Source organism: Xiphophorus hellerii, chromosome 22, assembly GCF_003331165.1.
Source record: "Xiphophorus hellerii strain 12219 chromosome 22, Xiphophorus_hellerii-4.1, whole genome shotgun sequence".
In the NCBI taxonomy this organism is placed as follows: domain Eukaryota; kingdom Metazoa; phylum Chordata; class Actinopteri; order Cyprinodontiformes; family Poeciliidae; genus Xiphophorus; species Xiphophorus hellerii.
This window is the reverse complement of record NC_045693.1, coordinates 7,878,446-7,904,823: the sequence shown is the minus strand read 5'-3', so window position 1 is coordinate 7,904,823 and position 26,378 is coordinate 7,878,446. Positions and strand designations below refer to the sequence as shown.

Sequence of the window (26,378 nt, the reverse complement as noted above, 5' to 3'; positions counted from 1 at the left end):
AATTACAGTATAAGTCCATCTGTTCAGTGAAGGCCTCAGAGGTTTGTTAGAAAATATTTATTGAGAAGTTTAAGTAGAGTAAGGCTATAAAATGATATTCCACATTTTGAATATCCTGAATTTTCAATTTATCACACAGAAATTAAAGAGTGTTTCACTACTGAATACAAACTTAAAGATGGTGGTCCAGCTAAAGTGATACAGTGGAGATTATTATTCAGAGAAGCAGCCAAGAGGTCGATTGTAACTCTGGAGGAACTGGATGCTCAGATGGAAGAATCTGTTGACAGAACAACTATTATTTGTGCACTCCAAAAACCTGGCTTTTATGGAAGAGTGGCAAGAAAACCATTGTTCAAAGAAATAGCTAAAGCTGTTAGAGGCAGCAAAAGAGGTTGATCTTTCAGTAGGACAAACACGCAGAAAGAGATGCAGTGGAACGAGAAAGATCAGAGCATAATCGTGTTAGAATGACCCAAAGTTCAGACATAATATAAATCCAGTAAGTATCCTGTGCCAAGATACTCTCCATTCACCATCTATATATACTCCCAAACACATACTTTGTTTGCAAAGGTTGGTTTCTGCAAAGTATTCAGTACACAGTACACATTAATATCAACAATAGCATTTTTGGTCTTTGAGGCACCCAATCCAGAAATATACACTTTGCCAAGTGAAGTACTATAAGTGAATCCAGTCAGAAGTTGCAGTAATAAATCAGAGCTAATAGTTTCTGCATGCTGTAAATCTGTTATGGATTACATTCTGAACTGAACAGCAATGTGGATGTTTCCTCTTTGGATCCACTGGAGCAGGCCTGAGCCTGAGCCTGGTTCTCCTATGGCAGCGTAGCACGTGCTTATCCCCAGGAGAGAAGGTCTGCAGGGGCCACAGCAAATCAGCCCACCGCTCTCTAACACACACATGTCTTCCGTGTGTCTGCTCAGACTGCGACGAGGAGGAAACGCGTAGTCTGCTTGACCTGAAACCAAAACAGGCAGCTCAGTGAGAAAGAGCCACACACAGCAGGCTGGTCCCTCTGCGCTCACAGGAAAGAGGCCGGAGCAGTTAAACTGGGATCGCTCTGTACATTCCCGCGCTGAGGACGCGTAGCGCTGGCTCACACAAACACATGTGTATGCACAGCGATGCAGGAAATAGGTCAGCTACAGTGCAGGTATCCTTTACTTCCTCTCCTGGCTCCCACTGTCTGTTGATGAAAGGGAATACCCTGATCTGTGCAGACCCCAGCCCAGCTGGCCTTGTGAGCAGCAGCTCATAAAAGGCCATTTCCTTCATAATCACAGCAGCCTTCCTCTAATCTCTCAAAGAACAGTGGCCATTAGACTGCAAAGGGCCTTATTGTTGCATGGGGCATCAATGGCATCTCTATTACCTCATGGCTCACCATTTAAATACAATAAAAACACAGAGAAACATATTTTGGAGCCATGAAATCCCAAATTTGGGTTTTTGTCTCCCCTGGCTCCTTTGTGACTGATGGGCTTAATGTTGTCTCCTGCTTGAGCTTGCCTCTCATCGCCTCATTATTTAGATGCTAAATCCTCAAGAGAATCTTTAAGCAGAAGCCATTTGTCATTAAACATTAAAACATATACATCTATAGCGAGGCTGAATGTAGTTTAAGCTTTGTCAACATCTAATCTTTCAGCTGCGTCGGTTTTGGTCTGTGGACTCAGCAGTGTGGATTTCCTGCTATATGAGGCGTTCACTGTGTCAGGTAAGCCTCCTGTTCCAAGGTAGTTTGGAGATTTCCACTGATGTGATGCATGTCAGTCTAAAGAAACACGAATGTCTCTTTCACAATGCAGTGTGAATCAGAGTCATCTGTCATCTTACTGTGGTGCACACCCCGATTGTTCTCTGAGGATCATTTGCTGATGAGCTTCAGTTTCTGCAGGAGCTGCAAAAGCCTTGCACTACAAAAACCCCTCCTGCTCCAGCCAAGACATGACGTCTTACAAACGTCTCCAAATCCCTCTTGATCTTGTCTTTGTATGTTTTGAGTTTTCAGGTTCTGTGAGACTGTGATGATTGATTTTAGAGTATTTAAGTGTGTTCGTCAATATTAATTTTGGTTTACTTACTAGCAAGTTAAGATGAATGGCTATCAGTCACCTGTTTAGCCACAGTAAGTTCTGTTGGAGGTGTAACATTTATGGTGAAAATGGGTATTCTGACTTTAACTTTTTTACAGTTATTCATAAACAATTTAGCTCTCCTATTCCTTCTTAATAAAAACATATTTTTATTAAGAAGGGATAGGGACTGTTTTTTGTTTCTTTTCTCATCACATCCTCATCTTATCTCATGTAAAAGAACATTATGTGGTTTTTGTTGCACAGGAAACGAGTGACATTTTTGCATCAGAGTCATACCTTTTGGCACAACAGCTTAAATACATAACTGTTGTATTAATTTAGTTTCATTTCTTTCATTTAGTTCATTACTTTTTGTAATTTAAAGAACAAAAATATCAACTCTGAGAAGTATTATAGCAGGAAAAGTACTCGATTTTACGAAAGAAGAATAACATTGTAGTTTTCTGAGCTTATTTTTATCTCATAATAGCCTGGAATAAATGAACTGCTATTATCCTGATATAGAGATATATTTTTCTTATTTCATGAAATCATGTGAAGTGATTATTTCTTGGACAGTGAGAGTGGAGCCATAATAGGTGCCCCTATGCTCCTGACAATGCTCCCTTTACTTCTTGCACAGCAGATAAAAGATTATCTCAACACACACACGGTCAAGACACAAAAAGGTAGGAGTTTCTAAAGTAATGATCCTGTCTGGCAGCTATTACCAGTCGTTTATCATTTGTTAATGTACTGTAGATCCTGTTGTTCAGCAGCTCACATGTAGGCCCGTATCCACACTTAATGCTGTTTTAAAATGGGAGCATTGTGGCATTGTGGTTAAGTAAGAGCATGGTCTGCTGAACACTGTGACATTCATCTAAATGAGTTCACATAAAGCTGGGGGCCTAAACGCTTCCAACATAAACATCACCTGGAGCCCCCAGCGTGGGCCCCAGCACCACTTCAACAGCCAACCGGAGCCTCAAGACTTTTGGGTAAACAGGAAGCTTGAACCAATAGCAGAAAGGGAAACTAGCAGAAAGGAGTGGCTGGCTGTGAATTTCAGATGAAACAGGGACCTCTGGGCCCCTGTGATGCAAAGCGATAGCCCAAGATGTGGGTGAGGAGACATTTTACAGCGGTAAGGAACTCATATGACCTTCACCAGTTCCGCTTTCTGTTTGGCAGACTGGAATTAAGAAAAATGACAGATAATTTCAGCATCAGATCAGCAAAAAATGAATTAATTTCCACCACTTTTAAGACAATTTAAAAAGCTATGAGTAAAAAAAAAAAAAGCACTACCTGGGGCAGGGCTGCCAAGAACTACTCAAAACTCCTCTAGAGAGATCTTAGGGGAACAAAATGATTGCATAGCAACAAAGTAGAGATTTGAGTGGAAACCCTCAGTGAGGATTAGGAAACAAACTGCTGAACAACCCATAAAATGAAGATAAACAGCTGGGTTTTCTGTAAGTTGTGTGAGCATGTTTGGACCTGCCCAGCCTGGATTCAGCGAGGAGGGAAAGACGCACATGGGAACATGATGACCTGCTACCAGCATGCTCTACACACACTGCGGTGTGTGTAGAGCATGCATTGCTTCATCACAAAGATCATCTTACACAGTATCTTTTAAAAACATTTAAACGTTTTTAGGTGTAGGCGAAAAAGTCCCACATTTATGGTTTGTGAAAACCGGCAAATGGGAATTCTGTTGGCTTTCTTGTTGACACTTCTATAAGAAATAACTTCTATATCACAGTATGAACATGTCATGTCCTGGTCCTCTCACCTGAGCTGTGGCTTTCTGCAGCTCATTTAGAAGCTAATCTTCTCCGATTAATACCATCTTTGCCCACGTCTTGGCTGACGCCATACTCCAATTCATTGGTTTCCACAATCCTGTTTCTTCACTGATGTCCTCACAGATCAGCTGATTTAAACTGAGATCAAGTTGAATCCACTTACACATAGTTTTAATTGCATGTACGTGTAAGGGGGCCATGAAGGATATTGATGTCAGGTTGGGGAGAAATCTCAGGATTTTCCTCTTCTAGGAACATTTCAGTTAATTTTCAAACTTCCAAGTTTATTTTTTATGAAAGCATGGGAAAAAATGAATAAAGGTCACAATCTTTCAATCAACCCAGCTGGTAATTACATAAAATATTTTTTTTCTGAAAATGTTCAAGATATGTTGCACTACTGTTCAAAAAAATAATAGAAGTAGGCTACTTGAAAAATGTAGTATTTTCTGTTGTACCAGTGGTCTACAACATAAAAAGCCCAGTAATATTTACTGGTGTCTGCTGCTGATTTTCAACCTGTGCATGAAACAGACCAGAGTCCTTTGAGTGCTTCTCACAGCTTTGGGTCTCAGGACCTGCCTGCTTTTATTCCAGTTTCAGAAGGGGCCAAGCAGCGGATGGAAACAAGCCTTCAAGGAAATCAATGGAGGAGGTGCGGTGAAGGTATAAGTCTGCCAGGTTGCATTTGCAAAAAAAGTAGAAAAGAAGCAAGTTGGAAACGGGAGCTATAAAGTCAGGTCAGCTGGATCGGAGTTGCTGTTTTAGGTAGCAGGGTGGTTGTAGGAGAAAACCTGCGGCGAGGCCCTGCATGCATACAGATGATCTGGCTGTAACAGCTCTCCGGCAGTTATTCATCAAGCCATTAAAAGGAGCACATACAAGTCATTTGGGAGCCTTGTGTGTTCCAGACAGTTTTTCTTCTCTTTGTGTCGAGTTTTTTCTTTTTTTTCTTTTCTGGAGGGGCAAGGAAGAGAAAGAGAATACAGATCGAAGAATAAATCCGAGGCGATGAAAAGGAAGAAAACGGTTAGACCTGGGCAGCGAGCTGAGGCCAGCTGTTGCTCTGCCTCCTGAGCAGAAAAGAAGTTAATTAACTGCGGAAGTGGCTCATGCTGGGACTAATTCACTTCAAGGACAGGTTGATAAATGAGCAAACATTAAAATTCAGCCTACCTGGGATGGAATTCACAGAGTATCAGCAATGATCTTGAAAAAAAAACCTTTCTGGTATTATCATAAAATGCTGGAGGTGTTTAACTGATTTTAAGAGACAAGAGTGCCCTCTTGTGTTAACATTTATATAAGCGAGAGAGAGAAAAAAACAACCTTGAACACATTTTTTATTACCATTCATATGCACATATATTCTTTATCTTGCCATAAAGTTTCAGAATCACGGTTTTAACAATAGACAAAGAAAAAAAGATCAACATTAAGGATTTTTCTTCTTAGAAAATATACAGTTAAAGGCATGTCTACATGCCAGGATTTTCAACAGTATAATTGCATTGTACATATAAAGAAAAGCAGCAAAATATTGTTAAATATGTTGTCAAATGGATAAGAAGACCAGTACACGTCTCCACGATGCCTTCACACAGAGGAAGATACACTACAGCTAATCGCGAGTCCTCCATGTATGTTAGCGGAGCTGTCAGTAGATGTGGTTACCATAGCATCAGTGTTTCAGTTTTTTACAATAGCACAGATTACATAAAACACCACTGGTGTGTTTATGAAACACATCAATACTAAAAGTAAGGATCTGGTTTTTTGTTTGTTTGTTTTTTTAAATCACTAACACTATGATCTTTGCAACATTACGCTGATGGTTTGGATCTTCAGGATATGTTTAGCATGTAAAGAACCAGGAAGGAGAGCGAAGAACGGGTGGCAATACAAAAGTATTCCCACCTCTTATACTATTTTTGCTGTTGTATTATAACCACAAATTTGGTTGGAATTTTATATGACAGATTATCATGTAAATAGTGTATAATTGTATGGAAGGCAAAAATATTTCCACAGATCAGAACCAGTCGACTTCAGACGTCACTTGTGAGGCAGAAAACTCACACTGCACATCACCCTGAACACACCTACCCCACAGTGAAATCTGGTGGTGGCGGCATCATGCTGTGGGAAGCTGATCACAGATGATTGAGTCGAATAAATAAGGAGAAAACCTATTAGAAGCTTCACGAAGCTTTGGACTGGGGTGGAAGTTCAGCTTGGAATTCACAGAGTATCAGCAATAGTATTGAAAAGACATTTCTGGTATTATCACAAAGTGCTGGAGGTGTTTGACTGATTTTAAGAGACAAGAGTGCCCTCTTCTAGCTGGCGATCACTAACAAGTCATGTGTCAAAATGGTCCTGTCAAAGTCCAGAGGTAAACCTATATGAAAGACTTGAAAACAGATGTCTACAGATATTCTCTTCTAATTGAGTTTGAGCATTTTAGATAAGAAAACTGTGCAGGATATCTTCACTCAGGATATGCATAGCGGGTGGAGAGACTCTGAGCTTAATGTTTCCTTTCACAATCATGTGCTACTTTGTGTTACTCTGTGATGTATAATCCCAATAAACTGCAATTAATTTTGTGGTTGTAAAATGACAAAAATCTAAAAGGTCTAAGGGGAATGAATGGATGCAAGGGATTATTTCAGAAAGCCAGGTTTTTTGATTGTGGGAGCAGCACAGACTGGTTATATGTTTCAGAGGTCAGATTAACAGCTTGATAGCTCTGTTTGTAGCAAACTTCATTACCGTAACATCAAAAACACAGACGGCAAACTGTTGAAAGTCTCCATAGAAACAGCCAAAAGGATCCAAAAAGATAACTGGAATGGATTAAGATAGAGCATGTGTCTAATTCACATCATCACTATGGTGACAGTTCTCATATCAAACTGATAAATCAGGAAATGCTAGGAGGTTTTATTGAGTGACTCAAAAAACAAGTTGCTTTTGTGTATTTGTGCATAATCACATGGCCAGTTAAAGCAAGTTCTCCGATCAAATTATAAAGTCTTAGGTGTAAAATTAAAAGTGCAATCCATAAATCAAGAAAGTCACCCATGGGGCACCACTACAACACATTTTCAAAAGGACAGAGATCATTTTTTTTCAGTGACACCATAGAGCTACAGTAATACTCTGAAATCACCAATACCAGCACGGTATTTGTAAAACAAACATTCAGGGATTTAAATGGAAGCAACATGGAGTGACAAAGAGGTGATGGGGATACAAAGTGTGTTTCTTCTTGGGCCGTTACATGCATTTACACATGAACACAGAGAATCACACACACAGACCGTTTACATCACCTCAACCTCATCACAGCCACAGACGCAGGTAGTTTCCAGTAAAAACCTCACAAGGAATAAACACCTCGCATCTTTTCTCTTCAGCAATGCAGAGATGATGCACATGAATCTCCCGGATGCCGATCCAGAGTTCATTCATAATGATAGAGTTGTGACAGAGACCCGCTCACTCTGTGCTCTCCAGTCCCACTTCCACCTCGTCTTCGCCAAGTACAGCTTCGGGAACGCCTCCTTCCCCCTGGAAGAGCTCCTCCATCAGCTGCTCTCCAGCGCTGCCGGCCCGGGACGCCCACAGAGCGGCGCCCTCCCGCAGGCCCAGCGAACGCAGCAGCCGTGCATAGTCCAGAAACGCAGCCTCGATGAGTTTATGTGCAGCGACGGGTCAAGGAGGACACAACACTACGTGTAAACACTCGAGAAAATTCACAATTCTAAGGCACTCATCAGAGTGGTGTTTCAATATGTATATATTGGCCTAAAATATGCCTGTGCAAAACAGAACGCGACCTAAGTATCATTGAGACCCAATGAGTCCTGTAGTGAGATTTCAAAAAAGGATATTGGAAGAGTCGTTGGCCTCCATTACCCCAGATTTCAAACAAGCCTCAATGAAGAGGGCGGCGCGATCAAAGTACCTCATACTGCCCCAGCAGGTGGAAAAGAAACGAAAGACACAGAAGGAGATTAGAACATTAGCCATAAACCAATCTCATCCCTGCCTTCATGTGTGATTATGAAGCATTCATCAACTCTGTGGCCCTGATGGCTGAATGATTCTCTGAGAGCTTCTTTTTGCCAGGAAGCAAACCTGAGCAAGAGCTGTGGGGAAGGCAGAGTGGTACCAGCATCAGATTGATCAAAAGTACAGGGCAAGTTGCATCCTGCATAATATGAAGTGACCCTCATTACACAAATTTAGAGATTTTGATTTTAAAATAACAAGATGAAAATAAATCCAATTATAAAAAGCCTGAAAACCTATTTATAAAAACTGAATCAAGCTTATTTATCAAATATTTTATAAAAAAAAGTTTTCAATAATATTCCTATTACATATAATTTATTTAATAACTATAAATAGACATTTAACTGATTATTTATTTATAGTTATTTAAATCAATTCTATTTAGTCAAAAACTCTTACCTGTGCAGCATCTCTCCCACTTTGTAAAAGCAGCCCAGGGACAGCAGCACCAGGATGGCTTTGGATTTCTGGTTGACCTGAGGGGAGCACAGGTGTTCTGCCCAGCGCTTCAGCACGTCGGAGCCTTCTGCTGGGTTCAGGCGCACCTGGAAACCCAGAGATTCACACCGTCAGACAACAGGCAAAGCTATACATACCACACACAAACATGGTTTAGAGTGTAATGTGGGTAAGGACACAGAACTGAGCTTTTTATCCAATGGTTTTTATGCCCCAAATTTACAAATTTTAAGATAGATAAAGACAATGAAAGACAGAGAGAGATAAAGAAAGAGAAAGAGGATGAGAAGGAAGTAAGGATGGATAGATTCTGTCCCAAATTTGCTAAATTTAAGACCGAGAAATTGAGACGAAGGACAAAAAAAAGAAAAAACAAGGAGAGAGATGTAGAGAGGAAGAAACAGACAGAAAGAGATGGAGAGAAAGAGAAAAAAGATGGAAAAAGGATGGATGGTTAAAATAGTTAGTTTGGAAATATAAACATCTTTTCATTTTCTTTGCTCATACTTATTCAGACCTGAAAATGACTAAAATCAAATTCCCACCTTTAAAACTATGAGCAACGATAGAGAAACAAATTAAAAAGAGCTTCATCTTACTTATCGCCTCCAACACAATAAACCCACTTTCTTCATCCGTCGACCCACTACATCAGCATCTGATCCCATAATGCTGAGTTACCTTAGCGAGCCACGCCGCTCGGTTCCACTCCCCGTAGGTCTGCAGGTAGCGGCAGGCATCCGCTGCCTTGTCAATCAAACACAACAACTGGACTCCCTCTGCAACAAAGTCAAAATAGTCCACAGATATGTGCTAAGAAGAGACAAACTACTGAGGCTCATACTTTCTGCATTTGGCTCATTTAAACTGAAAACAGACAACAGGTTGTAACAGGTGATAATTACCTGCCAGTTTGCCATTAGCAATCATATTGGTGGCCACTAGCTTGATTGTAGACTGTGAAGGGCCCGAGGAGGTGATGGTGGTCACTAGGCAGGCTTTGAGTGAATCGCAGTAGTAGCTGGGGTTATCTGCACTGGTCTCCAGCAGTAACTGCACCGCCCGGTCAGTCTGAGAGACACAACAAGATGGAGCGAGCACAACACCTGAGGCAGGCAAGCACTGGGAACTGTGAGTGGTAATTATGTTTTCATCGTGATTTAATCTGGTGTACACACTCAGGAAGGTCATGCTGAGGTGTGGACAGGCCTTTATGTGCCAGATTATGACCCATTTACAATTAATCTGAGTGTATGCATGGTTGAGAAGTGGAACACTGTTCTTTAAAAATAGATTACAACAAAACGGATCAGGCCTCATGTTGCAAACTATGTGAGAATTTAATATCAAGATTCAAAAACTTAGCAATAGGAATCCTTAATGGCTCTCACACAAAAAGTTAGCTTGAGAAGCAACTGTAGCCTTGCTGCAGAAATTATGAAAATATGTAGATTAGAAATTTTCAAAGTCCTGATCCATCCTGACCAAAAGGCAGAACAATCTGGACCTCATATCTCATTTTAGGGAGCTATGATTTAAAACTTACGGTAAGTATGCAATATGACACACTTGTATACAAATCTGGGTAATGTCACAGTATTTCAGTTCAGTTTATTTAGTTTGTTTATTCTGGTCAAAGGCTATTTATTTGATGAAGCAATAAAAGTAACTGAGCTACTCAAGTTGGAGTTGAAGTACCCCGTAATGTTCAGAGCAACTTAGGTTCAATAACAAACTGTAAACTTAGTGTCGTTTTTTGCCGGTTAGCTATAAGTAAATTCATTAAAAAGTTTTTACCCTTAGTTTAGATTCAGACCCAGCCCTGTAACCATGAATTCTGAGAACCGCTGGTTTAGGTGGTGGGATCCTGTTGTACCTACCTGACCCAGCAGGAGGAGCTGGTCAGCACATTTCTTGGTGTGTTCATAACTGGACCTCTTCACCTCCTGCAAGTGAACTCGATCCAGCTGGAACTTCTGTTGAGTGAATCAGGTGGAGAAGATAACTTCCAAATATCAATTTTAAAATGTTTATGAGTCGAAGAAATGTAAAGAAATGAGTCATGAACTCAGTGAGACAACAGAGGAAACTACAGCACTTTGCAGAAAAACATATATCTCTAACATTTCAACATTTTGTTACTTCATTATCACAAACTTCAATGTCTTTCAGTGGGATTTGGGATCTTTTCTTAATGGAAGATGAAGAAACAAATAAAACTACCTAATGTGCCTCTCCTTTTACTGACCTGGAAGTAAGAACTCTCACACAAAATGTCGTGGCAAATGTCCAGGTGGTTCTGAGACGGCGGCTGGGTTTCGTCGCTCCCCCCTTCAGAGGTCACGCTTAGCTGACGAGCTTGGGCAAACAGCTGCAGGTAGTGGGACGTCACTGTCCAGAAGTTAAGGTCGGACTCATCCCCGAACAACCTAGAGTCAACCACAACATGTCAGACACGTTCAGGAGAAGAAAAACTCTCTCTGAAGGATTCTTCTGTTTTACAAGGAACTTTACAAATCACTAATGATTTGAGCTCCTACAACTTTGAACTTCCTTTAACTTATTCATTCCTTAGCATCATTTAACATAGTACATTCTGAACATTAACAAAGACTTTACAAAGAGGGCAAACCCACCGTGACACCAGGAGGCAGCGTTGCAGAAGACTCAGCTCTGAGTCCTGAAGCACGCTCTTCATATCACTGAAAAACCAGAAGCACACATTCAGCAGAGCAGCAGAACCAGAGGCTGTTTTTATCGTCAAGACCACAGAGCACATGCTGCTTTTGTGGCTACAGTTTAAAACTATTTTATCCTGAAAGGCAAAACTTCCAGCAGACATATTGGCAGAAAGATACAAACATGTGAATCTGAGTATTTGAATTATGACTTTCAGGCTGCAGTTCCAAGTGTTAAAACACTCATTGGCATGAGTATCATGTCAATGTTTGTCCTTTCTCTATGCATTGGAGCCTCTTCCTTCCAGGGTGAGATAATGACCCAACCCTATTGGTTTTGGTGGCTGATGTTAAACTTATTTATGGCTTTTCTACAATCATACATACCTAAATGTACACACACACACGAACGATTACATAACTGTCTCCTAGCAATTTATAGAGGAAACACAAACTGTTTTGTTGCCAAAAATAAGTTTCTGGCCAGATTCTGTCTGGATATCTGAATAGTTAACTTGGCAGGACTGACCGCTAAATAATAGACTTGGCTTTAAAGTCCAGTTCAGTCAGAATTGGTCCAGAACCTTGTGGACCTTGATAAAGCATGTCCATCCAAATGTTAGGGGGGTGTATGTCACTTTTTACATAACCATTTGACCCAAAAAAACAAACCAATAAAAGCACAAAATTATGAACATTTAGTGTTTATAACTTTGAGCCAAAAGTTAAATAGTCTCGTATGTTAGCAATTGTAAGAGCGTTTAAAATCCACAAAAAGGACACATAAAACTTACTTTGACAGTGAGTTGAGCTGCTCCTGGATTAGTCCTTTAATCTCCACTTTTTCACTGTAATCTCTAAAGTGGGGAGATCAAAGAAAGTAAAATGGTTATCTTGGTGCTTTTCTGAGGTTAAATGTTGCATAATCATAATGAACAGAAACCTGACAGTGGAGTCGATTACAATCAAAGACTAATAGATATGCTGAAGTCAAGTAGTTCCCTGATCATCTGTGAATAATAAAACTGAAACATAATGATGCACTCAGCACTTAGGTAGCTGCCAAAGGGGAAAAAAGAAAGAAATAAATTCAGTTGGACTTTATGCTGACATGTAAGCTTTTTTAATGATCAGATTAAATTCTAAGGAAATTTCTTCTTTATCCGATTTAAATTTTCCCTTTTTATTTTGATGAAAATGCCACCATTACAGCTCAAAACAGTGTCAAGTGTGGAGCATTAAAATGGACGACAATACCAATTTAAAACAAAGTTGAACCAAAACAAGTCACCTAGAAAGAATTTTCTTCTCTTGAGTTTCATCGGTGGTTTCCAAACTTTTTACCAAAAGGGCCCAAAACCTTCTACTTGAAAGCTGTTGGTGGAGCCACAAAAATGCTATTTTTCTACATAAATATTTAAAACTTAACTTCTTGTGCTTGTTCTGCTACTATCTGCTCAATAAAAAACTAAACGGCTACATTAAATAGCTACATGTCATTATACAGTCTTGCACAACTGTTGTCGGACATTTTTTTTTTATGTCTTCCACCCATGTTTGTTTTTGTGTAAGAGTGGATGTTTGTGCTGTGGAAACCTAAGAAATACTTTGTTTGAAGATATAATTTCTCAGTGAAAATGTCTTCCTAAAATATAAAAGTAGTGTCTATTTGCATACTGAGGGCAGTGAAAATTGCTTTATTGTAGAATCATGAGTTGCACAAAAATCACTTAGAGGGCTGTAAATGACATTCCTGATTTATATGATGATGGTGTATTCAGCCACAGTGACTTACACCTGAGTGATGTCCATAGTGAAGGTCCCTGACCAGGGTTGCAGGAGAAGGAAAGCCTTAAGAGTGAGGGCAGCCCGGGGTAGCAGCAGGTAAGGACACCACACCGGGTCTGTGAGAAAAAGGAAGGAGATGCTAATCCACTAACATACCAGAATGTGTCATAATGTGAAGTGCAGCTGGGTCCTGAATGACCAAATCCTCCTTTAAAACATTTCAGCTTCATTTCTTCCCCTAGGATTTGCTTGCTCACCAGTCAGGTCCTGCTCATCCATGCGGTAACTGGCTGACTTCATGGCCATCTCCAACACTCGGATGCAGCCATCGTCCGAAGCCAACACAACTTTATCTGATGTGCACCAGTCGATGTCTAGGATGCGGTAGTTCACATTACGTCCAAACCTCATACTACTGACCATTTGGACCTTAAAAGAATTAGAAACACAAATATTAAATGTATTTTTAATTCATAAAGAATACATTAAAATTTTATTCATTTAACTGCTTTCACCATTGTAGCTTTTTTTTTGCTTAATAAAAGAAATCATCATTTGAAAATTGATTTTTGACACCAGTAAAGAGGGCAAATACTTTTTCACTATTTGGGTTCAGTTCAGCAGCACGGAAACTGACTTTATATGGTTCAAAGCAGTTAATCCCAATGTTGTTTCAGTTGTACTGTGATAAGTGTAAACAGGGTCTTACATCTTTGGTGTCCCAGACTTCTGCTCCATCTGTGTACATGACCAGCAGCTTTTGGTTCCCCTTCCCAGGAGCGAAGCGGATCTTCTTCACCCAGCCCCGATGTGTCGGTATCCCCCTGAGAAAAATCAGTTTCACTTATTGAATTGGTCCTGCTACCTCTTTAAACACAAATGACTAACAAAAAAAAGAAAAAAATCGACAAGGAGAAAGAGATCGTATGCCACGTTTTGTAAAATATGTATTGTACAAAAAGTCTGTCCTATTCAAGAAATTTCTTAAAAGTCGGCAAAAGTGTTTCATTTGAAAGATGATAATAGAGGATTTACAAGCAGAGTTATCTGCACTGGCAACATGCTTGGACAGCCAGAGTGCCAGAAAGGATTTATTCCTCACAATGGAAAACATGAGATGGAGAGTAAAACTGTCATTTACTTTCAATTATATGGGACTTTTTTCATTGTTTTACCTTGACAAACGAGCTTTTAGGTCCCAGAAGTTAAGGTTGCCATCCACATCTCCAAGCACCAGGGTGTCACCTTTCCAGGCAATGCAGGCGATGCTGCCCATGCTACCCTGCAACAAAGGAAGTGCAAAAATTTACCCAGAGCTTCAAGATGCATATCCAAACATTTTACTAGGCAAACTTAACAAAACACATGAAAGATGTTAGACCAGAATTTAGTTTTAGAATCCTATCTGCTACTTTTTCAGGATTCTTTTTTACTTTACATAAACAAGGCATTAAGAAAAACTAGCTTTTAAATTTCCAGTGCACAGTGAAGTGTGTGTCACATCAGAAAGACAAAGTAACTATTAAAAGATATAGTAAGAGTGTACACAACACAAGCAATGACAGAAGCAGAAAACTTATTGATAGCGGCTGGAAAAACTTGTAGTAATGATCAGATATGAAGCTAGGAAGAGACCTGGAGTGATAAATAAAAAATGTTACAACTCACGTCAGGAGGGATCCGTGCTCCGTCTTTCACCGTGTTGCCCTCCACGGTGATGTGATAGACCTGGCCATCGGTGTCTGTGAACACAAAGTGCTCCCTGGCAGAGATGGCCTGGCTGGTCTCTGATTTGCTCTCAGCATCTTGCAAGAGACTGTAGGGGAGTAAGGATGAAATAAAGCTGTGATTTTGTAGTTAAAAAGGAAAAAGCTTTTTGATACTGCAGTCCAGAAATCAAGAGTAATAATTTATTATCATATCTGCTAAGCATAAACACACTACATATCTATTTTTGCACTTCCCTCTTTGCCTGCACTCAATATCTGACTTGTGATTTATGACTTGTGGTCTTTCTAAGTAACTATGATACTAACTGCAATGCCTGAAAGTTTGTATTTCTGTTAAATATAATGATTTTCCACTTACAGGTAATGAAAACATACTATTTAAAATTAAGCATTACATCAGACCAATGGAAAAAAAATACTTTTAAAAAAAAAAATGCATCCTTAATAAAAAGTATGTTTAATACCTGCTTAAATGTTATTTTCAAAAGGTACTTTTAATCTGACAAACAAGACTCATCGGGATTTATATTCTAATTTATTGAATACGAATGTATATATGTTTAAACAAAATCAATTAACGCTTGTTATTACGCTAGCAGCCTGGCTGTAGTTTCAAGTTAATTTCATTGATTTAGTCTGCAAAGTGTACTAACCAAATAAAAATCAGGAACAAATTGATAAACTTTCAACTCTTACCTGATGACTGAGGACTCAACACTGCTCTGCTCTGCATCTGACACGGTCTGCCTGGCCATGGCCTCCCTCGCTGCCATCTGCTTTTTCTTCAGACTCTTCAGGTTGTGGGAGGGAGACCATTCCTGTTAAAATACACACCATCAGGTCTCAAGTCTCTAATAACACTATCAGATGTAGGCCATCTTGTACGCCTAACGCTGTGCTGCTTCAAGCTTTAAATTCATATCAAGTTGTTTTTTGTACTTATCTTGAATTTGAATTTTTAATCATTTTCTTTTTCATAACATCTCTTCAAACTAGCAGTGACCGTTTTCACAAATGAATTGCTGTAAATTATGTCTTGGTAATATTAATAATAATAATGAGATTAAATATTTTTATTAGTAAGAGGAAGATATGGATTGATGGAATGATGAAGTCAAGTTTTAATTAATAAACATGAAAAAAAGAAAGAAAGGGTGATAGTTTACACTTTTTCTTCCCACAGAAGCATCTACAATACTTAAAACTAAGACATCATTTCAGTTATGTTTTTATGTTACTTTAACATAAAACTGTCAGAATAAGAAAAGGATCCAGATTTCACTAATATCCAAAACTGTGGTACCAGCGCAGTGACAGTGGGAAAGTTCTTGGCCATTTCTCGAAGAAGTGTCCCTGTCCTGATGTCCCACAGCTCCAAGGGTTTGTCTCTGAACACCACCACAAGGTACTGCCTGAGGAGGACAAACACACATATACATCTCTAACCTTAAATCACAGATATTTAAAAACAAAAACTAAATGTCTTAAAAAATATGTTTTCTATTTAATGCTTTAGATGGAAAGAAGTGAATCCTTGTACTCCACAATTTCCTTACTTGTGATGCATTAACAATATAATAAGACAAGTTGCTGGAACTTGTCTTTATTTACAACATATTTGTGTTATTTTTTGTTTTTAAGCATATGCACTGACTGATGGCACCTTTTAAATTTCGTTGTCCTTGTGACAATGACAATAAAGATTTATCTTATCTTATCTTATATAGAAACACCTTCTGTTGCAAGAATTCCAAGTGATTGACCTTAGTAGTTTTTCACTTTTCTGGAAAGGAATTATGCTTCATGATGTTGCTTCATCTCACTAAGGGCTGAAGTCTTGTAGCTCTTTTATGCTCCACCAAAGCAGTCCAATCACATGTTTACACTTCAATGCTCAGAATACTTTAAATTATTTTCTTTAAATCCTTTTCTTGCAGATTAATGGTTGTGCTTTAGAATACAATCCTCTTACATAACCGGACTTTAGCAGAGTTTTGACTATTCAACAGGCAACTCCATACTTTTCTCTATAAGACTTTATTAAACCTGAAGTTTAAGATGCACTAATTATTTGTTGCTTTTGAACGGAAACCTCTTAGTCAGCCAAACTAATGTATGTGTATTAGCTAGTAATTTGTTTAGTTTCAATTGGGAGGAGGTTAACACTTACTTGAGATGAGACACTTTAATCATTTCGATGGGCGGCTCATCGTTCCCTCGCTCACCTCTGAACGCAAAGCATCGGCCTAAAACACACAGACAGAAAGAGAGAAGAAAGACAGATAATGAGATTAAGAGTGTGTGTTAAAGAGAAGCTACTGAGGGAAGAACAAACAATGTTTCCTCATATATCTAAAACAATTGATTCATCTAATCTTCCTTATGAAACAGCTTTTTCTGCTATTTTTCTCTTGCTGAAGCTGCAATGGAAACGAGTGCAATTTAATCTGCAACTTGCTGTGATTCTTTATCCGCTTCGGCAGCTTTTCATCCACAAAAGTCAGAATTATTGAAAGCATCAAGATGGCCTTTTCAACAAAACAAGAACGTCACTTAGGGGGGTGCTACTACATTTCCTGATTTGATTCTGCAAAAGACAATTTAGAAAGCAGCTTGTTTAAATGTTAAAGTTGAAGATTTTCCTGGGGTGTATTACCTGGTTTCCTGAGGACTATAATAGGTGCACAAAAACTGAAAGATTTGCTAGATCTATAGTAGTTACTTAATAAATTTTAAAAAATAATTTCAAGTAAAAAAAAAAAAAAAAAAAGTAGATTTACTACATAGTGATACTATTCATGTATTTGTTTTAATTTTGAGTAATGATTATTACATACATCTTTTTGCAACCCAGAGATTAACATAGAATATAGAAATTAGATTTTGCTAAAAGGTATGCCCATCTGCTGTATAGTATAGAGGGACTTTGCTCGATAGGCCTCGTAACACACGGACAGAAAGAGAGACAGAAGCTTGACAGTTTAAGCTTGTAAAGTTATGATGTGCACATGAAAAAAAACATTGCCATAGCAACTCCATTGTAAACTCTTATTATTAAGCCAAACACTGAACAGGTGAGATTTGAAGAATCCACTTCAATATCTACTCATGCAGCTTTATTACACACCACAAATAGAAATAAGGAGACAAAGCTTTGAGCTATTATTAATTTTATTTTAAGTTTAGAATAAAGAAATCAAAGGTGGAAATTCAAGGCTCAGCTACACACTGTGCGTTGCTTACCAGTAGGAAGGTCAACATGCTGCAGCTCGTTTCGCACCAGGCCCATGTTGTTGGGGGAAGAAGTGGCAAAAGACAGGAAGCTGGTCAGACTCACCCATTCGAGCCCCCTATGGAGGAAAAGCCACCATGTAAAGACAGTTTGCTTCTTCGGTGCGTCTTTGAGCAGGTAGTGCTAGCTGATATTAGCTGATATTAGCTTAGCATAATCTGCTTTCCTTTCTAATAAGAAGTGCATCTGAATCAATTCTTCTGTATTTTCTCAGGGATTCATTTCTGTTCAGTTAACCTCATGGTGAACCTGGTTCCACTTCAAGTTACTCCCTGATAAAACAGAGGTGTTGCGTTGCCCTGACAACTCCTCCATGCTGAGGATGAGTAATTGCTGCAAAGTCAATGACTCCATGCAATTTACTGCATGTAAATAACTAGCTTATTTTTACCAACTTAATTAAAAGATCAGCAAAAAGTTAAGTTTTAGAATTTAATGATAAGTTATCGGTTCTGAATTCATTTGTCTTATAAAGTCTTTTGAGATTACCTACATTGTGAAATGGTGCGATACTAATAAACCAAATTGAGCAAAATTGAAAATGTAAATTAACTCCATATGCTTTTTCACCACTGGCTTGCGGTGATGGGACTCTGGATAAATAGCAAAGATTTTACCTGACTTCACAAGAGTGTACACTGAGTTCTTTGTGCAGAAGACCACTGGTCAGGTTGTACACCAGTACAGACCCATTGCTGGTGCCTGTGATCAGAAAACAGAAACAGAGCAGCACATAAGAAACATGACACATAGTTTCTTATCGTCATGGCATCTAGATGTATGTTTGATCAGAGAAAAAGTTACACAATCCAACTGTTTAGGCTCCCTGAGAATGGTGCAGAGTGATCTGTTGCAGGAAATAACACATCAACTTCACCGATCAACAAACCCAGCCTGCTTAAACTCCCATGTGACATCTGATACAATGAGAAACTCCAGGGAGGTTCAATAGTCTTTTTTTCTTGTCTCTGGCTGTACTTCATCTAAAAGATACAGATGTGTGTGTGGATGTGTGTCTGATATAGTGTTCTAACGATTCATCAAATTTGAGGACCTTGATTTGTAAAATTCCTCGAGGCAAATTATCTGCCTCGAGTCTTCGTTAAATTATGTTTTGCTATTTAGCGTGTTGTGTTCCGCTCAGATGCTTACTTGATTTGCACAACAATCTCACTTCCGCTAATGAGCTGTTGATGAATGGAAAGAAAGAAGCACCGCCAAGGAGGAGACAAGAAGTTTAAATCAAAAAAGTTTCGATTAGATCTGCATTTTAAGCAATGAAGTGTTTCCTTATTTAAAAAAAAGGAACAAAATGGCTTCCTACTAGTAATTTTCTCTTTCATATTTTTCTAACTTAAGAAGCTACTACAGAACAGGACACATTTTGATTTTATGACTCAATTAATCATGAGAATAATTAATAAATTACTGAAATAACTGTTCACAACAGGCCTTGTCTTGATGCTTTCCTACCCACCTGCCGCCAGAAGAGGCTGATAGTGGTTGATGTTCTTGGTGGTGAGAGGTGGACACATGCGTATGGCAAACGGCGGAAGTGGCAGACCAGACAGGAGGCCGGTGAGCAGGAACTTCAGCTGGACCTCCTGCTGGTTAGAAGATGGAGGAGGAGCCTCACCAGCAATCAGTGTCTGACCTGGATAAATTACACAGAAGCCTTTTTCTTCTTTTTTTTTTTAAAGCAGAATTTTTTGTGCATCCTGCATTTGTATTCTCTTTTTTTTTAACCACAAACGACTAAAAGTGAAAGCCACCGGCTATATACAGAGGAAATTTAGAAGAAAAACTGTAGTTTCCTAGGTTTTATTGTTTTTTGTTTTTCTTTTAAGTCAAGAACAAATAAAGTTTATTCATTACACCAGTGGTTTTCTATTCTGGTTAAATCCACTGTACTTGTTTCATGTTTTAGATGGGTTTCTCCCCATCTAAAGTGTTTAAGTGTTTAAATTTAATTAAGTGTTTGTTGACCACTTATTCGTTTAAATTTAAATACCATCTAATTTGCCTCTATCAAAAAAATTAAAATAAATCAGGCGATTCAGGCAATGAAGCTTTAATGACCATTGTCAACATCACATAAAATACTGCATGCAATGTAAATAAAAAAAATAGCAGCAGAGCTTGTATACAATGAAAAATAACAGTAAATTTTCAAAATTTCCACTAGTTTTAAATAAATGTACTTCAAATTATTAAAACCATTCTTCAACGGTGTGAACAGAGTGACTTGTCTGCTTTAAACATCAAACTGCCTCTAATATGTTTTGACATAGTAGATGGTGATGGTGGTGTTGTGTATGCTCTTACTGATCATGCTGTTGAGAGAAAGATCCTGGATTCTTTTCTGGTTTGGACCCAAAGGAGCTCCACAAAACGACACGGGGGAGTAGAGAGGCGACAAACCAGAACTGAGGAGGAAGAACATCAATCAAAACTGATTTTGTTTGTCTGTCTGCCAAATGAACAATATTTTCTTATTAGACTGCTGATCCACTGAGCAAGAACAAAAGGTCAAAGACGAAAAATATTTGGTTAATACAACCCCAGCCCAACACTGAAAGAGAAAGAAAATAATACACTAGGTTCCCACAGTGGAAAGAAGGGTTCATTAACCATAGCAAGACTCTGTAATTCCCTATTGCAAAGACTTGACAACAACATTTTTGATTATTTATGTTAAAATAGAATGACCTTTTAACATACCAATCACACATAAACTATTCTGTAAAAATAGTTCCAGCTTTCGCCTACCTTGGATTGGAAACTGACCGCCCAGTGTGTGCTTTCAGCTCCCAGAGCATGACTCTTCCATCGCTGACCATGAGGGCAGCTTTGTTCTCGTTTACAGGGCAAATAACCATCCGGTACGGCCGGACCGTCTTAGTGACTCTTATGGCATCACACTGGGAGCGCAGGTCATAAACAAGCTCCTGGACACTCTGTTCTGGGTCTGTTAAAAGAGGAAAATGAAAATTTTAAAAGAAATTATGAGAAGGAGATTAAAGCAGAAAGATGTCCATGATGAAGAGTAAGTCAAGAGAAGATAAAATTTCACAAAAGGCTTAGCATCCAGAAACAGTGGATCAAAGATACACAAGAAGCACAGACAAAGGTTAATTTCATTGCAGTATTAGCTGGAGCAACAATACATGGGAGATATCTGAGTATTCTCTGAGTAGAAAATGAGTAATGCGAACACTGTGTGAGAAATTAGGTGTTGAAGTTCCCGTTTCCAGACCTGCTGCTTCCTCTTGTGCAGATGTTGAGCGGCACACCCGCAGAGTGATGCAACCGTTCTCATGCAGGCAGTAGAGGGCGTCGCGCTGAGCGCATGGAATTACCTGAGGAAGAAAAAAAATGGGTTCTCTGATCAAGTTTAATAAAATAGTAGAATAATGTGGAATTTGTTCATTCAAACACAAACAAACTAAACTGCAAAACATTTAAACAATACATGAAACTTGAACATTCATAAGCCTTCCTATGAATTTTATATAATTTTAGAATACATTTCAAGAATTTTCAAAAAGTCTTTAACACATTCTAAATATTTGAGTATTAAACATTTAACTTGTTGGCTTTTATTATTTGAATGTTCCACAAATCATAACAACATAACACTGAAGTCAATGTCCAATTTGGTAAATGTTGTAAATAATTATTATACCATTCTTTTGAATCTGGGTCAACTTAAATCAACTCAATGTCTGCAATAATAATAAAACATCCTATCCCTATAATTGTAGCTTATTTCAAGTATCACTTGTAATCTGTGACGCCCTTACTTTCATTGTGAAATAATAATTATTTACTTGCCCACCAGATCGTAGATAAAGAACCACAGATCCAATTTAAAACCCCAAATTAAGCATGTAAGGCGAGCAAAGATAAATATTTTATGTGTTTTTTCCTATGGGTTTTGTCATTAAATAAAAAACTGAAATGAGCAATGAGCTCAAGTAGCGAAGTGGCAAATCAAACATAAAAAAATGACTGTAATGCCAAAACTAGAACATAATAAAACTACCACAAAGAATACATAGCAATGAAGGAAACTTGAGAAAGCACAGCATTCCTGTGAAGTCTCATGTTGACCAACAGAGATCATTTTGTCAAACTTTTCAGCGATAGCGTATGCAGTCCCTCACCTGGGTAAAGGGGACCCCTGAGCGCTCAATGGCCACCACGCCCACAGTCTGGCTGAGCTCCAGGTCCAGGATTAAAATCTCTCTGGGATAAAGCAGCAGCATGTGGTTCCTTTTGGAAGGCAGGTAGGACAGCTGCAGACAGTCGTTCAGCGTCACGGCCTCTGCACTGCAACATCGCACCGCAGGTAGGAAACAAGGCCAGTTATTACCCTAACTTTTCCATCCATGCACTGGAAGACTTGACAGTGAAAAATTTTAATTACTAAAAAGGTATTGCATAACCTTTGAACTTTTTTTTACATTTTATCACACTAAAATCTCAAACTTTATTGTATTTTCGGAGATTTTATGTCCAGGTGCTATATTAATGCACATTCCTCTACTTAGGAAATGATTTAAACCTGGTTGATCAGTTTACTAAATTAACTTTACGATGTTTTTCTTATCACAAATTCTCTTTTAAAGTCATCAGTTGGATGGTTACCATGGATGTGTGCCCCTGAGCAGTGCTGACAAGTAGTCTCACTGGGAAAAACCAGGTTAACTGAAGACCAGGGGAGAAACTTACGTGGGTTTTTCATTGGTGATGAGCACTTTCACTTTATTAAGGGCTTTTTTGGCACCAGTGGGTGCAGGAGCAGCAGCGGGCGCAGGTTTGGTGTGTGCTGGGCTTGCATGAGGACTGGCAATGTACACCTTTTTCCCAGCACTGCTTGGTGGTTTGGAATGGGAAAAATCTGTGATGAAAACGATTCCTTCACTGGTCAGCACTGCCAAGAAAGAAACAAAACATAAATGATTTAAAATACATGATGTTCCTACTAATCCAAATCTGTTGTAATTAAGTCTTCCTGTAAGTTTGCATTTGACACTTTTTGAAATGTCAAATATTTGTCAGTCATACTTTTTCCATAAAAACATGGCACAAAAACTGAAATTTTACCAACAGTTTCATAATTAAAAATATGACTGAAGACACTGTTGTTGTACAACAGTGTTGTCTCAGGTTGAGCAGTGTTGCTCAGGGTTGTCTGTAATTTTTGGGATTTCATGAAGAATCCTTCTCTGTACCATAATCTCCAGAGGTTCCACAGTTGTTCCCAAAACAGAGTCAGGCTTCTTTATCAAGTTGTTGAACCTTTTATGTCCCTTTCTGATGCTGCTACCCCAACAGATGGTGGCAGAAGACCACCATCTTCTGCCACCATCCTCTCTGCAACAAACTTACAGAAATATGCACCATCTTGCTACAACATGGTGCACATGGTGCATGGTGTACAGACAAGTACAGTCTGTTCTGTCTTTTATTGTAGATGGCATTACTACTGCAACTTCAGTCCAGAAGTGAACAACTAAAAACAATGCCATTATTTGACCTACATGCCATGTTGGACGGATCAAAGGGGTCGAAGGAAAAGGAGAGGATATTCTCAGCATAGCTCTTCTTCCATAGCTTGGTTCCTGTGTCTCCATTCCACAGAACGATGTAGTTAGGAGGATGAATGGCTAATAGCAGGTCACGGGACGCATCCTGATTCCACAGCCACTCCAAATCTGACACAGAAAAACAGGGAGGACAAAGAAATTAAGAGCAGCAGGAAAATAAACAGTGCTTCGGAGAGTACAAACAATACAACAAAAGTTTGAGGGCTCTCTCTTGTGGTGTATGGTAAATGACTGAGTCAGAGCTTCATGATCAGTTACTTCAAGATCCTCACCCTGTATAGGTTTGGAATGCTCCTGGATTTCACAGTGAGCTGTCCCACTGACCACGTCCCACACTATGATCTTCCCAGATGCGTCTCCTGAGGCGAGCCGCAGGCAGTAGGGAGAGCTCAAGTTGTGGTAGTAATTTTCTCTTGACCATTTCACCTATAAGCACAACACTGACTCAAATAATTGTAACATGTTGAGGAAATAAGTTCATGCTTGGTAAAAAATAATAATAATAATAATAATAATAATAATAACACACACAATGCTGCAATTTATCCCTGAAAAAGGAGAATCGCAAATCACTCAAGTTCCTGTTTAAATTAGAACTTATCCATTTGTATTTCATTTTGACTTAACATGATATCTAAATGTTTTACAATCAACAACTTAATTCATTTAACTTAGGAAAACTCACCTTGACAACATTTGCTTTGTGCCTCTCCAGAACCTGGATGGTCTGAGCAGTCTTTGGATCGATTATAAGAATACTTGAGTGACATCCCTGTGCTATTAGCCCCTGCCATCCCCTGTAAGACATGGAAAATAAACAGGATGGATGTAAAAATAAATAAAAACAGCAAAGTTTAGGTGCACAAAGACAGCTAAACCATATGTGACTTTATGGTTATTTGATGAAGAAGATCACATAAATACAAGAAATGACTATAAAAGACCTAACTTACAGAGTGTGTTGACAGCTGGCTTGAAAATGTTTGAATATGTTCTATTGTTTTATTTCAGCCATGTCTGTATTATGGTTAACTACTTTCAAGGCTATGTTAATAAAAACATTAGCTTTTATTTTAATTTTAACTGACTTCAATATATTTTGAAAGTCAAGGTACATATCATATTAATAAAGGTTGTTTAAAGTACAATCATGCAAATAACTATGTTAGCCCATATTAAATTCTGTTTCTTTCTTTTTATTTTTATGTCTTATGCAAAGTTCTTCTGATTCAGTGAGGTTGATTTTGTTCTCTGTTGTCACAACTCCCAGGCAGTCGGGGTAGATGACATGTCATACTAAACCTGGTTTCTCTGTTCCCACATACTTGGTCAAAAATTGCTGTAAAAATCATCAACTCAATGGAATCAGCTGTGATCTCTTTGATAGCATTTTTTCCAGCTAGCATGACAAGTGACTTTCAGTGTGTTGTATTTAATAAGGATTTAATTGGACTTCAAACAAAAATGCAAATCTGGATATATCATTGGATCGAACTGCAATTCATTGCACTGACATGAACTGAGATTGTGTCAAATTGAATTCTACATATGGATATGGACTGGACTGGAATGGTGGGGAAATGCTTATAGTGAGAATTAAATGAATGTATTTAATTGAATTTGTTTAGGTCCTATGAAATAATGGTAAAATCAGTGTCCAAAATACTTTACCATTTCATTTACAAAATATAAAGCGGTACATCTGTTGTAAACAACATACGCTGAATAAATTAACACAACGATGTCAGGTTTGACAACAACGAAGGAAAATCCCATAAGGTAGGATTCGGTCCGAGCAAACCTAACATCACATGATACAAAAATGTCCTGCAAGACTGTTTGTTGACATAATTCCGGATTGCCCACACGCGATGACACTGGGAGTTTTTCAACAGTAAAACCACAAATTTAGTCAAATAGTTTCAATGAATAAATAATAAATAAAATAACGATTTTATCTGGCAGCCGCAATGTCATTAGCGAGTGAATTAAATAGCAACACAGCAATTATGCTAACGGCGGAAGTGCAGAACTCACCAGTCTACGGCTGTTTTATTCTGCAAATTAAGCGTGCCAGTCAGCGTCCGAGCAGCGAGTTTGATGTTGACAGTGTAAGGAATCATTGTCGGCTATAAACCTTGATGCTACATTAACATTTATTAACTACAAGCTGCGAAAATTACTTCGCTTCTGGATGTTCGGCTATGGTCTGAATACTACAAGGAAGTGAATAGGAATTCCATAAACACAACCGGGCAGCAACAAATTCCACCGCAGTAGGGTTCCGCAGATGACGTTTTGAAACGTCACAAAATAATTAAAACTGATATAAAACTAATTTATCTCAGTTTTTCAAAGGAAACACTGCATCTACTTTGGACTGATAATTTTTCTAAACTATTTCAACAAACAAACCATTTTATCCACAATTGAATAGTACCTGGGAACTGATAACCAGCTATATTGTGCAGAACATTTTTTGAGACATTTTTCTTGAAGGAAAATGTTACAAGTTAATTGACTAACAATATATATATATATATATATATATATATATATATATATATATATATATATATATATATATATATATATATATATTCCTTTATTTAATCAGGTAAACCCCGTTGAGATCTAGATCTCATTTTCAAGAGGGACCTGAGCAAACAATGCAAAATAATGTGTTCTCTCTGTCATTGCAAACAACAAACATATGAAACTAGGTATAGAATGAGAATTATGTATACGGCTTTCATCACATAAATGCAAGAATAGACATTTTTGGTACCAAGTGTAACTGGACAGTTTCCAAAAATG

The 26,378-nt window shown here is 38.4% G+C and overlaps 1 protein-coding gene across 2 annotated transcripts; it reads right to left on the bottom strand.

Annotated features, from left to right (window-relative positions):
• Positions 1 to 5,244: 5,244 nt before the first annotated feature.
• On the bottom strand, positions 5,245 to 25,805 carry wdr11 (WD repeat domain 11). Of its 2 annotated transcripts, none has more exons than XM_032553520.1 (29): positions 25,599 to 25,805; positions 24,247 to 24,358; positions 23,834 to 23,987; positions 23,496 to 23,669; positions 22,684 to 22,885; positions 22,116 to 22,281; positions 21,206 to 21,308; positions 20,719 to 20,917; positions 20,275 to 20,375; positions 19,427 to 19,624; positions 18,567 to 18,651; positions 17,901 to 18,007; positions 16,828 to 16,903; positions 15,961 to 16,069; positions 15,354 to 15,475; positions 14,596 to 14,743; positions 14,103 to 14,209; positions 13,637 to 13,751; positions 13,185 to 13,356; positions 12,935 to 13,043; positions 11,934 to 11,996; positions 11,098 to 11,163; positions 10,710 to 10,890; positions 10,342 to 10,437; positions 9,367 to 9,532; positions 9,143 to 9,240; positions 8,402 to 8,547; positions 7,819 to 7,898; positions 5,245 to 7,626 (listed from the first exon to the last, which is right to left on the bottom strand). In XM_032553520.1, exons 1-29 carry the CDS (start codon positions 25,682 to 25,684, stop codon positions 7,424 to 7,426), a joined length of 3,744 nt encoding a protein of 1,247 aa, XP_032409411.1. In that variant the 5' UTR covers positions 25,685 to 25,805; the 3' UTR covers positions 5,245 to 7,423. The 2 variants fall into 2 exon arrangements, with proteins under 2 accessions (XP_032409411.1, XP_032409412.1); XM_032553521.1 differs by having other exon boundaries at positions 19,427 to 19,603.
• Between the last annotated feature and the right edge of the window lie 573 nt (positions 25,806 to 26,378).